At 40.9% G+C, this 20,918-nt stretch overlaps 1 protein-coding gene across 3 annotated transcripts in view; it reads left to right on the top strand.

Moving 5' to 3' along the window:
- Window positions 1-20,918, top strand: part of ern2 (endoplasmic reticulum to nucleus signaling 2) — a 98,386-nt gene that overhangs the window by 34,174 nt on the left and 43,294 nt on the right. For all 3 annotated transcript variants that reach the window (XM_048552241.1, XM_048552240.1, XM_048552243.1), the window contains exons 4-10: window positions 1,905-1,977; window positions 5,209-5,281; window positions 7,599-7,721; window positions 15,119-15,220; window positions 15,396-15,657; window positions 16,572-16,650; window positions 16,931-17,090. In XM_048552241.1, coding sequence (XP_048408198.1) covers window positions 1,905-1,977; window positions 5,209-5,281; window positions 7,599-7,721; window positions 15,119-15,220; window positions 15,396-15,657; window positions 16,572-16,650; window positions 16,931-17,090 — 872 coding nt within the window. The remainder of the gene's footprint in view (window positions 1-1,904; window positions 1,978-5,208; window positions 5,282-7,598; window positions 7,722-15,118; window positions 15,221-15,395; window positions 15,658-16,571; window positions 16,651-16,930; window positions 17,091-20,918) is intronic.

The raw sequence follows: 20,918 nt of genomic DNA, 5'->3' as shown, positions 1-20,918 counted from the left end.
CATTATTTCTCTGCCTTGCTGTCAATTTCAGGATGTTCTTATTTAAGTGTTGATCTGTTGCTGTAGCAGTTCCAGAAGGCAGCTCACCGCAACCTTCTCAAGTTCAACCCGGGATGAGAAATGTATGTTGGTCCAGAAAGCAACACTTGCATCCCATGAATAAAACAAAAAAAACTTCCCTCTCGTCCAAGTCTTTCTTTGGTAGTCCGCTTTGGCCTCCCAGCCTTAATTGGGGGCCTCTCATTTCTCATGCGTAAGCCTTGTATTTGCATTATTCCTTCAGCTCACTTCATAGTCCCTTCTACTATTACAATGGTTTTTGGTCCGTTAGTGACCTTTCTATATAATTTACATGTGTAATTCTCCCAGTCCATTATGAACTGCGGTTTGTCCTTTTAGTCGTGCTTTTTGGGCCCCTTCCAAATGTGAGAATAAGTTAATAAAGTGTGAAGCTGGATGAACACATCAGGCCAAGCAGCATCTCAGGAGCACAAAAGCTGATGTTTCGGGCCTAGACCCTTCATCAGAGGATTCTCCGGCATCTGCAGTTCCCATTATCTGTGAGAATAAGTTGTTGGATTTTGCAATCTCAGGTTTCATGGCCAAGATTTTTTAATTACTGAATGTTCCTCAGTATTGATTTATTTCTGTTGATGTTCCTTCTATCTTCAGTTATATAAAATTTAGGTTACCTTTTGTTTCTGAATGACCCCTCCTGTGTTTAAAAAGTAACATACACTTAACCACAGCTTCAATGAGTGACATTCTGCATAATGCGAAGTCCACATGAATAAGCAGTTACCAAAAGTAATCGTCTGTCTTGGCACTGTGACATTTTAAAGTAAGTGTCAAACTTCAGAGAGTTTTTGCTTGTATTCTACCCACTCTATTTTCAAACGAGTGTGTCTGCCAGTTGACTAGTTACAATGCCTCAGAAGAGCACTGGAACCATGGCATCTTAGAGCACAGAAATGGATCATTTGGTCCATTAATCCTGTTTGTGACAGCATAAAACTGTAGGAAAGGGAAAAGAAAACCAGATGTAGGTGGCTCCAGTGATTGATTAAAACATAAAACACTACAGCGCAGTACAGGCCCTTCGGCCCTCGATGTTGCGCCAACCTGTGAAACCAAACTGAAGCCCATCTCACCTACACTATTCCATTATTATCCATATGTTTATCCAATGACCATTTAAATGCCCTTAAACTTGGCGAGTCTACTACTGTTGCAGGCAGGGCATTCCACGCCTTAACTACTCTCTGAGTAAAGAACCTACCTCCGACATCTGTCCTATATCTATCGCCCCTCAATTTAAAGCTGTGTCCCCTCATGCTAGCCATCTCCATCCAAGGAAGAAAGAGGCTCTCACTGTCCACCCTATCTAATCCTCTGATCATCTTGTATGTCTCTATTAGGTCACCTCTTAACCTTCTTCTCTGTAACGAAAACAGCCTCAAAATGCTTCCACATCCTTCCTATAACGCAGCAACCAGAACTGTACACAATACTTCAAGTGTGGCCGCACCAGAGTTTTGTACAGCTGCAACATGACCTCATGGCTCCGAAACTCAATCCCTCTACCAATAAAACCTAACACACCATACGCCTTCTTAACAACCATATCAACCAGGGTGGCAACTTTCAGGGATCTATGCCCATGGACACTGAGATCTCTCTGCTCATTCACACTACCAAGAATCTTACTAGTAGCCCATTACTCTGTGATTAGATTGTTTTCTAAATCCTCAAAAAATTGTTAATAATTTATGATTGTCATTTGAAGCTATATTAAATGCATTTATTACATTTTGTTCATTTGTATCTATTACAAAGTGTATCCTACATTGTGGTGCCTGTTTCATGCCAAGTTTGTACAAATTGTTTTTGTGTTCTGAATGTAGGCCAGCATTTCTTCCAGATCCAAATGATGGCAGCCTTTATGTCATGGGAGGGGCAACCAAAGAGGGTCTAATGGTAAGTTGCATAACATTTCATCAATCCCAAGAATGAACTTCAATTCTGAACTTGTTATTCATCTGCAATACCAAGAGTGTTGCTAGTCAAACTCTCCAGCTCTATCTCTGTAGTCCTTTAAGTTCATCACTTTCAAGTATATATCTAACTCCCTTATGAAACTTCCAGTAGAATCAATCTCCACCACTCCCAGGCAACACATTCCAAGTTGTAAAAACGTTTCTCCCCATCTCATCCCTCGCTCATTTGCTGACAATCTTGAAATTGTGACCCTTGATTACTGACATTACCAGCTAGTGGAAATAGAATATCCTCTTTACCCTATCAAAATTGTTGATAATTTTGAGCACCACAATACGGTCATTTCTTAATCTTCTCTTCTCCAAAGAGAATAAGCCGAATTTCTCTAATCTTTACTTGTATCTAAAAACCCTCATTCCTGTGTCATTCTAGTAAATCTGCTTTGAACAGTACTCCAAATATGGTCTGACCAATTATTTGTAGACGTGTAGCATCACTTCCTTGCTTTTATACTCTATGCCTCTACTTGTAAACCCAGGATTTCTATAAGCCTTCTTAACAATTGTTTCAACTGCCTGGCCACTTTCAAAGAATCATGCGTGTGAGCCCCCAGGTGCCTCTGTTCCTGTACTCCTCTGACGTTGTACTCTTGAGCCTGTATTGTATCTCTGTGTTTCTTCTACCTAAATGTATTACCTCACTTTTCCCTGCATTGGAATTCATTTACCAGGTGTCTGCCCATTTGACTAATTTCCCTCTGAGGTCGCTCAGCGTCATTCTCACAATTCTCTATTCTCCCTAGCTTAGTATAATTTGCAAATTTAGAGATTTTGCTCTCAACTCCCATCTCCACATCATTTACATAAATCATAAAAAGCAACTTTCAAGTCGTCTGCAATCTGAGAAATATCCATCTATGCCTAGCCTCTATTTCCTGTCTTTTAGCCATCTTCTAATCCATGCTGCTAAAGACCCATCAATCCCAATTTGCTCATCATCCTGTCATGTGGCACTATATCAAATGCTTTCTGAGAGACCAAATATACAACATCCATAGCACTACCCTCATCCACTTCCTGTGTCATCTCGTCAGAGCACATTTAAGTTTGCCAGACATGACACACTCTGACAAAGCCATGTTGACTATCTAGTATGAACTTATTTTTCTCTATGTGTATATTTATCTTATGGTGTACAATGCCGTTCATTAGTTTTCCCACTATTGATGTCAAGCTGACAGGTGTGTAGTTTCCTGCATTATCCTTTCTGTCTTAAACAACAGTGTCATAATTACGATTCTCCAGGCCTCCAGGATAAATCTCTGTTCAGGGAGACCTGGAAAATTTCTGAGATTGTTTAAAAACTAATCTTTCATCGTTAGAAAAAGTCGTGTCAAATAGTTATTTGGTGCAAAAGATCACTAATGGTAGTCGTCTTGCTCTTATTTCCAGCTTTAAATTTTAAGCAGAACGTTGCAAAAGGAAAAGAAAATATGGAATAAGAGGCCATTCAACTCCTATACCAGCTGCTTTCGCATTACAGTCTACATTGAAGGACTGTACTGTCTTCCTTTCATGCCAACCCACTATATTACCAATACATTATCTTGAACATTCACTCCCTCCACAAATGATGGAAGAGACAAATAAGTCCACAAATAACTCCCTGTCATTATGTATTCCTTGTTTATTCTTAAAGGCCAGCATCGGTTGCAGACGAAGGAGCATCTACACGCGCTCCTTGTTACGTTGTAAGCTAGAGAATGTATGTTGCAACAGTGCAGATTTGATTTTGAGAGTGTAACAAATTAATTTATATTGGGAAGCTAATTTTCAGATTAGCTCAATCACTATACAAATTGGGACTGCTAATAAGGGCTGGACATAGAAGAGAGTGCAGAAACTGATTGCTTATGTAACTTGTGTAGATACTTGAACAGGCAGGGAATAGAGGGATACCAACCATGAGCAGGCAAATGGAATTGGATTAAAATAGCATCGTGGTTAGCACCAATATGGTAGGCTGAAGGATCTGTTCCTGCGCAGTACTGTTCTATGTTAACTCCATTTGCAGAGAGAATTTGGAATGAACACACCATCATTATGGACCAGACCAAACCCCCTCAAAATATATTAAGGAGATAGGCTGGACCCTAACTTTTATCTTATTCAAAGGCAAGTGTAAGGTGCTACGTTCTGGGTGCAAATGGATTGGTCGTACTCCTCAGCTTTAAGGAAAACACACTTAATTCTTACCTCTAGTTAAAATACTAACAAGAGAAAGAATTGGTATAACCTTCTCTATTGGAAAACGTAACAGAGTAGTAGATTCTTTAACTATTAAACTGTTCCAATACAGTAATATCCCATAAACACACCCTTGTCAAAGGAAAGTCAGTAAAACAGATTGTATCACACGCAATTCTGGCAGTTGAAAGGAAACCCAAGCATTTTAGCTGTAACAGAAAGAGATGCAACAGCTTCCACAGCCAACTTCAAAACCCTAACAACTGCCGAAAGCTAAACTAAAAACCCTGTTTCTGTGGGAACCTGACTCCATCCATTCATGCTGCTTCTGTTGTTCCAACTTTTATAATACACTCAAAGTCTCAGAAGCTGTTTACTTTATTGGCTTCTCGTAGACAGTGTTGCAAGTATGGCTCAAAATTTCTCTTCAAAAAATAAACCAGGACAAAATACACCTCTTAAAGCCATAGTATTGACACACCAGTACAAAGTCATAAGAAACAATGATCCATGCGTGATATCAGTATGTCACATGATGAAGATTATTGTTGACAGTACCTATGTGGAAAATGCCAAATTTAGGTGTGTTTGGGTGGTAATAGTCCAAATGAGGGAAATACAAAATATAAGCCAGTCACTTTGGTGGAGGGATTGGGTGTAAGGAGGAATGGCAGGGAAAGTGACGATGAGTAAACGGCTGCGAATTTTTGCAGTATTCTGTGGTTTTATGTCCTCTTTAAACAACGTATTTTCAATGGCTAACTGAGAGCTAACAATGGCATCTATTTTCTAATGTTATGCTATATCTGATTTTTAAACAGTATGTATTACCATTGTGTTATAATGTACCATGTATTATTGTCTGAATAATATATTAAGAGTCGAAAAAAGACTTCATTGAATACCATTGTCTGAAAGTTAGTGCATCTCTCTGCTTTTGGTCAAAAAGAATTGTTTATTTCAGAAACTACCTTTCACCATCCCTGAATTGGTCCATTCCTCTCCATGTCGAAGTTCTGATGGAATATTGTACACAGGTAAAGTTGTTTGAATTATTAACTAGCACTTTATGCACTTGCATTTCTTTGGTTATAGTAAAGCAATTTTTATACATTTAAAAGCCTCCTTTTGTAATAAAAGCTTCTTAGGTTACATATTACAGCATTTCCCAAATTAGACGGTGATTTCTCATGCCGTGAATAATGCTCTTTTTAAACAGTAACTAAGAGAAACATAGCTGGGCAATTGCGCTGAGTTGTTACTTGCATTAATGAAAGTGGGAAGAGATAATGTTTGTGCCCCTGTCTGTTAGTCTGTTTGTAAACAATGTATCTTAAAAATTAGTGTATAGATTTCAGTTAAACTTGGTATATAGATAAGGTATGAACCAAGAAGGAGCTGATTTCTTAAAATTCATTTATGGGATGAGGGCATCGCTGGCTAAGAAGCATTTATTGCCCCGGTAGTTAAGAGTCAACCATATTGCTGTGCGTCTGGAGTCACATGTAGGTGGCTCAGTGATTAGCACTGCTGCCTCATAGTGCCAGGGACCCAGGTTTGATTCCACTGCTGGCAACTGTTGGTGTGGAGTTTGCACATTCTCCCCAGTGTCTGCCTGGGTTTTGTCTAGGTACTCCAGTTTCCTCCCAGAGTCTAAAGATGTGCAGTCTAGGTGGATTGGCCATGCTAAATTTCCCTTAGTGTTCAGGGATGTGGAGATTAGCTGGGTTATAGATGGACGGGTCAGTGTGGATTTGTTGGGCTGAAGGGTCTGTTTCCACACTGTAGGGGTTCTGTAATAAGGGAAGGATGGCAGTTTCCTTCCCTAAAGGACATTAGTGAATTAGATGGGTTTTTCAACAATCAACAATGGGTTCACAGTCATCATTAGACCCTTATTAATTGAATTCATATTCCACCAGCTTCAGGGTGAGATTCGAACTCAGGTCCCCTGAACGTTCTCTGGGTCTCTGGATTAAGAGTCCAGTGATAATGCCACTAGGACATCGGCTCCCTACGGGTTTTTGAAAGATGTAGCTCCAGATCTTGGAATTTTAAAAAATTAACATCTAGAAAAATGCTAATTGACTTTTATTTAAATTTTGCGGATTGTTTTATTTTGAATGTTCTGCATTGCCTCAGCTGTTATGGTACAATTTGCCATTGTTGTCAAAATGTGAGCAGAGTTTTCAGAGCAAATTATTGGATGTGGATTGGTATTCAGTCTCCTCAGTGAAATAGAAGCATGATAGAAGTACATGCTCTACTATGCCATTTACTTATCCTACAATGTTTTTCCCTGGCACCTTATTCTCCATTCATTATACTTCACACCCAGTCCACATCTAGGCTCAGAAATATACCTTATAAGTAGGTATAGGTTTGGTTTATCATCATAACAATGGTACGGAATATTGGAATAGCATACTGCACTATTTCTACTGTTCACCTATTGCTCAAGGGAAATCAGAAAGATGTCATTGTTACATTATTGAGTTGCACATGCTTTTTGTATATATGCTTCTTTTCTGTGTGTGCATGTGCTGATGCCATTGTCTATGTCAACTATTTTCCCGGCATAACTACTTGTGCCTGAGTGTGTATCTGTATTAGACACATGAATAGATCAAAGTTTGAGATTATTCGACTTCTAGGAGTTAATAATGCAAGAAGAAAAGAATACAGAATTTTAAAATAGGCCTCTTCACCCTTTGCTTCAACAGATTGAGCACAGTTTACTTTATCAGAGACTCCAGTCAACTTTTATTCACCAGAAACAGGTAGCTTCTGAAAGGCTCGAATAGAATCAGTCTGGCACTCTTAATTAAATATCAGGATCTCTAACATTAACAATGCCTAACATTACAAATCTATCTGATTCAATCATGTCTGGTCATATTCCAAAGATGACATCCACATGGTCTTAGAGGCACAGGAACAATCATGTTCCAAATTTTGCTAACCGTCTTTGTGTGTACTTATCCTGAGAACCTGTTTTATCAGATTTATCCAATCTTTTTCAAAGGCATTGACAGGGTTTGCATGTTTGTCTGTTTCACATGTCTACTCCTTTATGGACAAATAGATATACAACAAACTTGTGTTGATTGATTAATTTGAAAGAGATATTTGTAATCCTGGCAATTCAGTGGCAAGAGAATCATTATATTGGATCTTTCTGTGATTGAGAAGGTATTATGTGGTATCTATGTAATAATTAAGCCCTTTTTTTGTATGCCTGCTCTTGCGGAAGCTGTTCAAGCAAAGGGCAGCCTAAAGAAAAATAGTTTTTAACATTTGGCTGCATAATTGCAAGTTTTAAAGCATGTGTGGTCTGCTTTTTTTTAACACCAGGTAAGAAGCAGGACTTGTGGTTTGTTGTGGATCCCACAACTGGAGAAAAGCAGACTACATTGACCACTGATATGTCAGAGAACATTTGTCCATCAGCCCCCCTCCTGTACATTGGACGCACGGGTAAGAACACTGGTTGTTTGCGCGGTAAAAGAGGTGAGCTTTTGGAAGGTAGATTCATAAAAGTGAAAGATTTTGGTGCTTTGAGGAAGAGTCCAAATTCCAGGGAGACAAATATAAAAGAAGTTCAGAGTGTGAAAGTAAGTAATGTACAACACTCTTTAATAGGGTGTGGAATGAATGAAAAAAGACAGTATAAATTGGTTCAGAAGGCAGCTAGATGCATTCCTGGAAAAAGGGAGGCTTGGAAGTTTTCATAGATTTGGAGTAAAACCAATACAGAGGAGGATGGCAGGTCCGTTCTCTGCTCCTAGGAATTCTTATGCTCACATGTACACAGTGAATATACGCTTAAATTTTGTCTGCTGCCTGGAAAATTGTAATCTGCAAATGGGTAATGCACTTTGTTTCCCCAAAATTTGCTTGGCCTAGTGAGTTGACAGAAATGTTTTAATTATTGAAAAAATAGATATTTGGTTTCATTTAAATATTTGTGGATTGGCAGTGTTGATTTGCATATGTAAAACAAATAATTAGACCAGCTAATTGCTACTTGAGAGCTTGCTATGCACAAATTGACAGCTTTATTACCAAAGACAGTGTCTGCTAACACCAGCGCAAGCATGTTATGCATTGCTTAAACTCACATGCACATTTAAAAGTGCTTGGGTTCAAATGTGGCGCGCTGTGAACGGATGTGCCGTGAGGTGTGGCCTGTGAGAGAAATGTGAAAGAGGATGGAGGTGTGGCATGAGTGAGAGATGTGAGGGCCATTTCAATATTGTGTTTCTTCTCTGTGCACATACAGTGCTGCCATCACGTGGTAATGCAGTGGGACTGGAATTGAGTACTTATGCTCTTCCAGATGAGCATGCATGTACAGTTGTCCCACAGTTACAGGTGTCAGGGGACAGTCATTTCCAGGCTAGAACAGTAGCTACACTTCCCAAAGTGTTTTACAATCAATTAAGCACTTTTAATGACCGAGGCAATGAAAGAAAAGCTCCTGTCCTTAAAGGACATAAAAACTGTCTTAGAATATGGTTCAGCATAGTAAAACATTTTTGTGACATGTTGGTCACCTAAATTGTATTTGTTAGTATAGTTGTACTGTATCAGTTTTATGGTGTGCTTAATACAGGATGGTGGTCACTTCAAGTGGTAGAAATGGTCCTGTGACCAACTTTGTCCATGAATCACAAAAAGCTAGATTCAGCAAGTAATTAGGAAGACGGATGGAATGTTGATGTTTTTTGTATAACAGTAAGGAATTTTTACAGCAGCTGTACAGCATCTTGGTGAGACCACATCTGGGGTACTGTGTGCAGTTTTGACCCCCTTGTTTGAAAAGGGGTATAATTGTGTTAGCGAAGGTTCAGTCAACTGATTCCTAGGAAAAAGCCCTACCTTATGAAAAATGGTTGAGTAGGTTCAGCCTGACTGACTGAAGTTCAGAAACATATAAGACCCTGAAGAGACTTGATAGGATAGATACTAGGAGTTCAGAGATAATGGGAACTGCAGATGCTGGAGAATCCAAGATAACAAAGTGTGGAGCTGGACGAACACAGCAGGCCAAGCAGCATCTTAGGAGCACAAAAGCTGACATTTTGGGCCTAGACCCTTCATCAGAAATTTTTTCTGATGAAGGGTCTAGGCCCAAAATGTCAGCTTTTGTGCTCCTAAGATGCTGCTTGGCCTGCTGTGTTTGTCAAGCGCCACACCTTGTTATCTTAGATACTAGGAGTTGTTTCCTCTTTCAGGAGATACTAGAACTATGGGACATTGTTTAAAATTAAAGGGTCTCCCTATAAAGATGGAGCTGATGAGAACTTTTGTTTTGTCTCAGAGAACCATTCGTCTCGGAATTCTGTTCCACAGAAAGCAACGGAGAAAAGAGTTAGATAGATTGTTGACAGATAAGGGAATAGTGGGTTGAGGTGTCGACAGGGAAGGGAATTTGAGACTACTGTCAGATCAACCATGATCTTATTGAATGCCAGTATAGGTTGAAGGGAACAACCGGCCTACTGCTGCTCCTCAGTGCTTTATTTGTAACTGAACAAATCTCTACATTTAACTTAAGTGTTACTGAAAAAGATACATTTTGTCAAAAGTTTTTGGTTTTGCAATTATCATGACAGTTTTCAAGATTACCAATTGAAGGAGAAAATCAAAATTAATACGACATGGGAAGAAAGTGTTGATAAATCTGCAAGTGGACTCCAATTGGTAGAGATATTGGCATGGAGAATGAACCTATTAATGCTGATTGACATTTAACAGCCATATTTTACTTTAGTGATTGGCCAGGGCATTGCCCTGAGAATTGAAACACTGAATGGCTGTCATTCATTCTGTTGATTTGAATCAGGTGCAGTGCATATCCAAGGTCTTTCTGTCTGAAAAGCATAAGGCCTTGTGTAGTAATATATGTAGCTTCTGTGGGTCTGCATGGCAATCCTAAATTTGTGGTCAGTGTGATTATTTGCTCATGCAGGATTATTGAAAAGCTTTAACAAAATGTGTTTCTAAATTTCTTTATTCATCTCTTGAAAATTCCATCCTGTACCAGAAGAAATTGAGATTGATTATAACATTATTCACATCCTAGCTTCAAACAAATGGCCTGGATTTTTGCCAAGACAAAGAGCATTTCCATTGTTGCAAAAATGGCATTTGAGCCCAAATATCAGAAGTGTGGATAGGGAGAATAGCCAAGGTCTTTTAGCCAGAGTATGGGAGTCCAGTACTGGTGGGCATAGGTTTAAGGTGAGAGAGAAAAGATTTAAAAGGGACTTAAGGACTAACATTTTCATGCAGAGGGTGGTGCATGTGTGGAGTGAGCTGCCAGAGGAAGTAGCGGAGACTGATACAATTATAACATTTAAAAGGCATCTGGATGGACACTTGAATAGGAAATGTTTAGAGGGATATGGGGCAAATGCTGGCAAATGGGAGTAGAGTAATTCAGGATATCTGGTCCCATGGACAAGTTGGACCAAAAGGTCTGTTTCAGTGCTGTACAACTCTATGACTTTAAAGCTAGCACCTACAATTTTTGTGGAAATGTGAATGAGGGCATGTCCTCGTTTTGTGCTTGCACATTTCAAAGAGGAAGCTGTCCATATAAATCTGTACCTGCCTCCACAATGTGTAATCTTGGTGTTCTGGGTATCAGAGATATGATGTGTGCAAGTTAAACTGGAAAGGAGTGTTTCTGAACTTGGTGGATTTGTTTGGATAGCCAGGATGTTCTTTTGGAGAGTTAAGGTAATCGTTTACATATGATCCCAGGATGTCTTTGGGCAGGTCAGGTGGCCAAACTGTTAAATGTAGGCACGAGTGTGGATTAAAAAGTGCATAAACGTATTGAAACTTAGACGCTCTTTGGAACTGAACAAAAGTATAAGAGACCTACCAAAAATACCATGAGGATCTAATGTAAGTTCAAAGAGGACCTGGCAAAAAGTGCCACAGAAGGACCTGTCACTGAAGGAAGTATGAGGACAGCACATGTCACAAAATTGTCTGCCAAGAGAGCTGTCAACAGCATCTAGAGGAGCTATTAAAATGAATTGTCAAATGTATCCAAACATTTAAACTCCTACCCTTAAAATCTCTGAGAAAAATGTCTGGAACTTCAAAAAAGCTTTCTATTTAACTCTTTGTTGACAGAAGACTGAAGGTTTCCATTACTTGATAGGTGCCATGTGACTGAGTTCACAGCCTTCTATTATCATAATATTATCATTACTACTTTGTTATTGAGAGTCATGAGAAGTCAATGCACAGCTGTATCGGGCATGTTTGCCCAATGTGATTGGGGTTAGGGGATAAATTAGAGCAATGAAGACTGAGATAGTGTGGTTGGTTGTGAACATGGGCAAGTTCAGAGCCTGTGGCTTCATAGGGAAGGTGATCAAGACAGGAATGAGTACATTTGGAGTTCACCAAGTGGCTGAGCCAGACACTCTCAGTCTGATGGGCGACCACTGCTTTCTTTCATCCTGCTGTAAAAGATAAGTGTGCAGTGGAAATGAGAATAGCTCCCACCACAGCCAATGTGGGCAGGGTAGTTGGTTCATTCTTTGAGGCAGGACAATTCAATTTTGAGCAAGACGAGACCCTTCAAAGGGAAAGAGCATTACAAATACACTCACACCGTAAAACTGAAACACACCTGGGAGCACTACATGCTGTTTGAACATTGGGCATTAACTTACTGTGTGCAGTTCAAATCCTTTGTTTAAGGACTTTTGAACACTGGGGCAGCATCACCAATCGCACCAGTAATGACTGTGATACACATGCAATGTGTTATAGCCTGGCGAGTTGCCAAAGGAGCAGTCACCTTCCTAATTCCTATAACCTATGCCTGCTGCAGGAGCTGCTAAGTTCACATCTTGGACCATAAAACCTTGCCTGACACTAGCAATGATTAAGCTGTGTACCTTCATTGTGGCTAGATGGTTATTTGCTCACAAGACTGATGATTAAAAGTGAACGCATGTTAACAAATGTGATAAAGTAGTTACAACGATGCATCACCAGTGCTACCTGTGTGCTGTTAAAACTTCTTTCTTTTCCTCCCTGTCTCAGTGCAGTGTTGGGGTCTGAAGTTGACATGAATGAGTTTGCCCTAAAGTGGAGTCTGTTGATGTTGATGTTTGGTTTGGGCAGCCCTGAGGGCATTTAAAGGGCCCAGAAATGTCAATGTGTTCTGCCCTGAGACAGGTCCACCCTCCTTGGCTTGACCTCCCGCAGGGCTATGAGTGGCAGACAAAGTGGACATGGAATTACTCCACTTCTGGATTATCCTGAGGAGGCTTCTGGGGTCTCGTATGTGGTTCTTCCTCAACTAGGCATGTATTGGCTCCACTTTGTGTCCTTGTCAAGTCAAAGACCCTCGTCCCCTGACACCTTGTTGTTAGTGTTGAGTATTAATGACTTAAGGATGGAGTATAGATTGGTGCAGATATTCAGCAGACTGAGAGATTGCTGCACCTGAATCTCATGGCAGCTAACAGTGTGTCCATGGAGGTGCCAGACATTCGTAAATCTGAGGGAGCAGTGTTCCAGCAGTGCTGGTTTAGTCTTGCATTCTTTATGTCTGTTGCCAGTGCCCCCGACAAACCTGCTTGCTGCACTTCTGTATGCTCTTGTATCTCAGAGCGGTTACAATTTACTGACACTTTGGGGTCATTTCCTGCCCAGAGCCAAGTAGATGCCAATTCTCCGGCAGTCTCCTGAGTTCCATTGGTCTCGGGCATTACTTTCTTGACTAGCTGCAGAGACATGGCAGTAAAGTACTCACCAGCATTCTAATATAGCTAAATTACCTCCAACGTGTCAGAGAGAGAGGCAGCTTTACTGGTGCATCCTCTGTGGTATCTGTGCACTGTTCATCAGAGTTGGGGGAGGAGATGTTTTGTGGGGCAGTCCTCTTGGCTCTGGAGACCATGCTGTTGCTGTTTGTGGCTGTTAAAGACAAAAGAGAGAGGACAAGGGAGACCAAGAAGTTCTGGTAAGTTAAGAATATAGTTGGAGAGTAGCACCACAATAGACAATGAATCTTACTTGGTTGCTGGGACATGGATGTTTCCACATCTCCACAAGATTGGTCCTGACCCTCACCAGCGATGACCAAGATTCTCTTTTCATTAGGGGTGAGGAACAGAATGTCAGGTAACCCACCACCCATCCTGGCTCTTTTGGTCCTGCGATGGTTGTTTTCTCCTGTAATAAAAGAAAGGGAGGAATTGAGTAAAATGTGTGACTGGCCCTGCTTGTTACAATGGTTAAGTCAGGGAAGGTAACGAGGTGTTCCGAATGAGTGGGCAGTACAGAGGCTGTGTTGAATTGATTGTCTTGGGGAGTGGGAGTTGTCAGCAAGTGAACAAGATATTGCATGCAGTAATGAAAGTGGTAGAACCTGAGCTCTAGTGGGACTTAGGTGCAGTAGCAGAGATAGAGTATGAGGGAACAGGGAGGAGATCGTAGTCCTTACCACCCCAGCAATCATTCTGATGAACCTTTGTTACAGTTCCTCTATAGCAAGTGTGTCTCTTTTAAGCTGAGGAGACAAAAACTGCACAGAACTTCATGTATCTTCTCATCAAGGCCCTGTACAACTGCAGTAAGACTTCCCTGTTCCAATCCTTAACCCATAAGAAAATTATAATTTCTGGGCCCCATTTCCCTGATTGGTTTGCAGAGCTGGAGAATATCCTGACTCTGCTCTGCTGTTGCAAGAGTTTAAAAATTGGTTTTATGCCTTTTAGATAATAAAGTCAACAATGGAATTGGTGTTTTCAGGCTTCACTAAGTTGTTGGTATTGTGAATGATAAAACTCCTCTCATAAAGCCAACCAATTGTTAATCTATATAGCATCTACTCTACTGTCAGTGTTCGCTATCATTGGTCTTGTGAGACTGATAGCAACATTTGGGATCAGCATATTTGAGGTTAAGCATGAAAATTTTAAAAGTTGCTGTCAGTGAACCCATGTTTCTCTATGCGTAGCTTGTGTTCCTGCAGATTATAATTTAATAGATGTCACTGAACTGACAAGAACTCCCTCTTTTGTGCTGAAGTATTATGATGAAAAGCTCATCAAAAATGTACATCTTATTAATAAGAGGTAACCAGATATTATGCAGGTGTGCTTAGTCACAAGTTCTTCTGAAGAACCTGTCTGGCTGAGAAAATTATTTTTACGTTGTGTGTAATGTCAGTTTTTCTTACTGAGATATAAGTCCAAGTATTTTAATATGACAATTAAAAAGCATTATTGTTTCAGCTATTAGTGTATGCCCCAATTATTTATTTAGCTCTCTAAAATTTAAATCAAAAGTGATAAGATAATTGCTGCATTTTACTTCAGGATTTGCAATCTGTAAGCACATTTCAGTTTGACCAGCTGCTTACCTTGCTTGATGACATCCTTGTTGCTGGATGCTTGGAAGACTACTTGAATTGCGCCACTTTAAGACTAATGTGAGACAAAGTGAAATCCATGTCATAACGATCGCTGAATCTATATGGGCAGCTCTCTTCCAGGCCAGTAGTGAGGGTCTTGTTAATTGCAAAAACCAAGCTAATACGATTTGGTTTATTTGTGTTTTTGTTTGTATTTTCATTGAATGCTGTTGCCATATGACTGATTGCAGTGGATACATTATGTGATGGATGCGTGCATAAAGAGAATATGACTAAAAAGCTCAAATTAATCTGAAATTTGAAATGTCATGTCCATTATTTGAGTTGTCATATAGTTCTGCGGGTAAAATGCCTTTGCCAGCAGTTTTTAATTCCTTTTAAAATTCCTTAACTGATGTTGAAAAGGGAAAATTCATAAGCTATATTGTGACTATTTTTCCATTTCATGTCTTGACAGAGTATATGATTACTATGTATGACACCAAGACTCGAGAACTTTACTGGAATGCTACTTATTATGACTATTCCGCTCCTTTATGCAATGAGAATACAGACTACAGTAAGTTTGAGTTTCATTTAATTAGCAAAGTTTGCTGACACTTCTCAGGAGTTTTGCTACCTATAATTATTGGGCATTGGAATTGGATCCACTTCTTGTGTGAAATTTCAACTTTTCTCATTTAATGAAATCGTTGTTAGAACTGTTGCATCTGCCTTGTTTCTGATTTGTACAGAAATGGCTCATTTTGCATCAAATGGGGATGGTTTGGTGGTGACAGTAGACAGGGAGTCAGGTGACGTTCTTTGGATGCAGAACTACGGCTCTCCAGTGGTGGGGATGTTCATTTGGCAACAGGACAGCCTGCGGCGGATACTTCATCTCAATGTTGCCATGGAAACTCTGCGGTATCTCACTTTCAACTCTCAAGACATCCGAATGATAAAGTGGAAGTACCAGTTCCCTAAAGAACCGTCCACCACGAAAACTCAACTGGTGTAAGTAGACACTTTATTAAACCAAATGTAATCCCCAAATATGTATCTGATAGTGACTAGTTTTCATACAATCACTTAAAAAAAATTAGAATGTAAGACAAAGGCTGTCAGAAAAAAGTGCCTTTTTAATGAATATTTACGCTGTATCTTTTCTCTTCATTTTTTTGCTTCCCTATGGCTTGTGTTGGTACTGTGCTGCAAATCACTTAACTGCAAAACTTCAGTGTCTTTCTGCACTGAGGTGCACATGAGTGCCTTGGAATGTTGTTCCATTATTCTGCAGTTCTGAAGAAGAGTCATACCAGATTTGAAACATTAACTCTGTTTCTCTTTCCACAGATATTGCCAGACCCGCTGAGTTTCTCAAGCGCCCTCTGTGTTTGTTCCTTTAATCTACCCTCTCCACAGCAACAAGACTGAAGTAGAGAACTCGGACAGCAAAGAGACCTGCGTCATGACTGATGGCATGCTTCAAGCCATTCAGTTAGTGACACAGTTGAACTGCTCACAGTTCCAAGGGCCGCTATGGTTAGGAAATAAGCGCTGGCCTACCCAGCAGATCCCAGATCTCAGGAATCCACTTTCCAACATGTTAAGCTGTATTTCAGACCACCATTATGAGGCAAGGCTTAATGTCTTCCAGACAGAGCTTTTCAGTGAATCATGTAACAACATAAAATGTGCCAAAACACTTTACAGGAGCATTATCAGATAAACAATGCCATCGATGAAGCATACGTTAAAGCAGAGAAATTTTAGGGCTAATTTTAGAATCTGTATCTCGTACAATATAATATTGCGTTAATTAAAATAAAGTCATTTCTAATTTAAACTCTTGAAAGTGATCATGCGGATATATGATTTCCCACTAATTTAAAATGCTGTCTACTTTAAATCTTGTCCTCTTGTTACAGACCCACACTTTATGTTGGGAAACATGCATCTGCTTTCTATGCCTCATCATCACTTGTCCATGAAGGTGTTGCTGTAGTGGTAAGTACATAATTCCATTGGGGTCAATGCACCATCATTGTGAAGTTGTTGATCTTAATTAGCAGTACTGGAAGTAAAAAGTAAGTCTCTGAAAAATGTATAAAGCCCACAAGAATTTTTTTTTGTCAGAAGAATCTGTGAACACCATTTGGGAAGGAAAAAACTTTCATTCAACTTTTATCAATATAGTCAACTAAGTTGATAAAAGTTGAATAACAAGTTCATAGCAACTTGTCTTAATCTACAAAATGTTCATGAACTACCTGTCTTTTTTCCCCAGCCGCGTGGAATCACTATTGCCCGTGTTGATGGTCCCATGACCGATGATGTCACTGTGGGGGAGGAAGGTGCATGTGAAAGAACTCCAAGCACAAGTGTCAAATATCCACAAGGGAGTATCCTATCGTCTGGAAATGACAAGAATCAATGGTTGTTCATAGGTATGTAAATAATCTCCCAATTATTGTAATGACAATGAAACTCATGATCTTTGACTGCAGAGCATGTTTTAACAAAAAAAAGGCATATAATTCACTGCCCACCGGCGTGTTCCCCACCCCCACCCAATAATGTGGATTCTTTCGCACTGCCAGTTTCTACACCTAGCGAGTCCCCACTTGATCGTGAGCCATCATGGAAAGGAGATACTAGCTTTGAAAATAGACACATTAGTGAAGTAGTAGCCAACGAGCTTAAACTCCTGCCATGGAATCCAACATACAACCCCTCTGCTCAAGAAAAAAATGCGTGACACATAGACCAATAGCAACACACGTCCCTGAATGAATGAATAATTTATTTATTGTCACATATATCTTGAAGATACAGGGAAATGTGTTCTGTTGCCACTATCCAGCTTCATCTTGTTTTACAATAAAGATAAAACAAATTACTTCAGTAACAGTTCATCTTCACTGCAGCAAGTAGACTACAAAAATCTGTGTTGGAGATCAAGTGGTGCATTAGCATTGCAAATGACTTAAATTTTGGGGTCATGTTTGCAGACTAAATGGAGAGGTTCTGCAAAGCAGTCACCCAGACTGCCTTTGGCATTCACGGTGTACAGGAGACTGCAGTGTAAGCTTTGAATACAGTATACTAAATTGAATGTACAACTACATCGCTGCTTTACTTGGAAAGAGTGTTTGAGGCGTTGGATGGTAAATTGAGTTGAGGTGGGCTTTTGGAAGTGGGGTGATGGGGTAGCGAAAAGGACAGCTGTGACACTTTCTGCAATTGAGTACGAAAGTGAGAAGGGACAAGGTGTTGATAATTATTGAGGAGTGGTCCAGAATGTCATCAAAGGGAATTATCCTTTCAGAATGCTAATGAGAATGGAGAGAAAGATATGTTGGTGGTAGCAACCCCTTGGAAGTAGTAGAAATAGTGGAAGATGATCCTTTGACTATGAGGCCAGTGGGGTGGAAAATGAGGAGAAGGAGAACCTCACCAAATGGAAACAAGTCTGGGTTTAATAAACTGTCAAACATTCCTTAAATAATTAACATTCAAAGGATGATTTACTTCTTAGACTCGGTAGGGGTGGGGTGGGGTTGGTGGTGCAGAGAGAGAGAGAGGCAGAGAGAGAGAAAGCTGCCAGGAGTCAACTTGAGAAGACAGTGGTATACTGGGCAGCAGCCAAGAAAAAAAGCGTAGAGGCCATCAGAAAGCAAGATAGTTCCTGCATTGGAGTCACGGAAGACCAGTTGAGAGGGGAGCTCATGCTCACAGCAAAAGGTTTAAATTCATGAAAACGTGAAGTTATCAGATCTGTCTAGTAAAACTACTGGAAGTGATCCACAAGGGAACCCTGCAGAGAGCAGGAGCTCAGAAAGTCTAAGTAGCAAATTTGGAAACTGAGGACAAAAAACGCATTTCTGAAAGCTGTGGCACACCATGATTTGGTGCCAGGAGAAATGAAAACCCCTCAAAATCCTGGAATTTAGGGAATTCTTCGGTGGAATTAAAGACAGAACAGAAAGTGATTCTTTCAGTAAAGAACTGTAGAGGTTTGAATTTCTTTTTAAAAGTTAATGGTTTCCTTGTGATCATAACACCATGAATGGAAAGTGTTACCAGGCTGTCAGAGAATACAGTTTTACAGTCTTTACAGAATCTCCACCAGTTGAGAGAGTCAGTTTTGCGGAGAAATACTTCAGCAAAGAATGCAGTAGTTGGAGATGCATGGATCAGATTTCATTGTATGTGTCCAGATCTAGAAAACTGTTCTAGGAAGAATAGATCAGCCTTTAAGGGGGACGACTCATATTTATCAGAACATCAGGTGAAAAGGGATAAATTACAGACAGAGGTAGACTCGGTTTGCATTCCAGTGGTGTCCAAAATATTAAGGACTGATCAAATCAAGATATTTAAGATGATTAGAAGTTTCAATAGCATAGATATGAAGCACCTCTTTCTCTGGTAAGGCGGGGGGGTGATGTGGAATTCTGAATAAGATGGAGTACAATCTTAAAAAAAAATTGAGGTACACTGTTCAGGAGTGATGGCAGTTATTATTTCTTTATTCAAAACATAATGGAAACCTAGAACTCTCACAGGTAAACTGAAAACACTGGATAAGAATGCACCATAGAATTATCATTAGTTTGCACTTAAAACTCAAAAAGATACATTACTGAATTAGAAAGCTTTCTACAATACCTTTGTTGATCAGACTTTAATTAGATCTTTAAAAATCGATATTTCCCAGCTTTATTCTGAAAGTGTGTGCGACAGTTATTCATACAGGTCCTTTTGTCGAAAGCCTCCATTAAAATATTAGTCAATGTAATTTTATATGAATATATTACACACCTCAGATCTGGAATAGAATAGAAAGCATTGTGACAAGATTTTCAGGAAAACACAATTGCTTTCAGTTCTCTAGATAATAAGATGTGAGGCTGGATGAACACAGCAGGCCAAGCAGCATCTGAGGAGCACAAAAGCTGACGTTTCGGGCCTAGACCCTTCATCAGAGAGGGGGATGGGGGGAGGGAACTGGAATAAATAGGGAGAGAGGGGGAGGCGGACCGAAGATGGAGAGTAAAGAAGATAGGTGGAGAAAGTGTAGGTGGGGAGGTAGGGAGGGGATAGGTCAGTCCAGGGAAGACGGACAGGTCAAGGAGGTGGGATGAGGTTAGTAGGTAGCTGGGGGTGCGGCTTGGGGTGGGAGGAAGGGATGGGTGAGAGGAAGAACCGATTAGGGAGGCAGAGACAGGTTGGACTGGTTTTGGGATGCAGTGGGTGGGGGGGAAGAGCTGGGCTGGTTGTGTGGTGCAGTGGGGGGAGGGGATGAACTGGGCTGGTTGAGGGATGCAGTAGGGGAAGGGGAGATTTTGAAACTGGTGAAGTCCACATTGATACCATATGGCTGCAGGGTTCCCAGGCGGAATATGAGTTGCTGTTCCTGCAACCTTCGGGTGGCATCATTGTGGCAGTGCAGGAGGCCCATGATGGACATGTCATCAAGAGAATGGGAGGGGGAGTGGAAATGGTTTGCGACTGGGAGGTGCAGTTGTTTGTTGCGAACTGAGCGGAGGTGTTCTGCAAAGCGGTCCCCAAGCCTCCGCTTGGTTTCCCCAATGTAGAGGAAGCCGCACCGGGTACAGTGGATGCAGTATACCACATTGGCAGATGTGCAGGTGAACCTCTGCTTAATGTGGAATGTCATCTTGGGGCCTGGGATAGGGGTGAGGGAGGAGGTGTGGGGACAAGTGTAGCATTTCCTGCGGTTGCAGGGGAAGGTGCCGGGTGTGGTGGGGTTGGAGGGCAGTGTGGAGCGAACAAGGGAGTCACGGAGAGAGTGGTCTCTCCGGAAAGCAGACAGGGGAGGGGATGGAAAAATGTCTTGGGTGGTGGGGTCGGATTGTAAATGGCGGAAGTGTCGGAGGATAATGCGTTGTATCCGGAGGTTGGTAGGGTGGTGTGTGAGAACGAGGGGGATCCTCTTGGGGCGGTTGTGGCGGGGGCGGGGTGTGAGGGATGTGTCACGGGAAATGCGGGAGACGCGGTCAAGGGCGTTCTCGATCACCGTGGGGGGAAAGTTGCGGTCCTTAAAGAACTTGGACATCTGGGATGTGCGGGAGTGGAATGTCTTATCGTGGGAGCAGATGCGGCGGAGGCGGAGGAATTGGGAATAGGGGATGGAATTTTTGCAGGAGGGTGGGTGGGAGGAGGTGTATTCTAGGTAGCTGTGGGAGTCGGTGGGCTTGAAATGGACATCAGTTACAAGCTGGTTGCCTGAGATGGAGACTGAGAGGTCC

This window comes from Stegostoma tigrinum, chromosome 23 (assembly GCF_030684315.1).
Source record: "Stegostoma tigrinum isolate sSteTig4 chromosome 23, sSteTig4.hap1, whole genome shotgun sequence".
In the NCBI taxonomy this organism is placed as follows: domain Eukaryota; kingdom Metazoa; phylum Chordata; class Chondrichthyes; order Orectolobiformes; family Stegostomatidae; genus Stegostoma; species Stegostoma tigrinum.
Note: the sequence above shows the minus strand (reverse complement) of the source record. Positions and strands in the feature narration are given on the sequence as shown.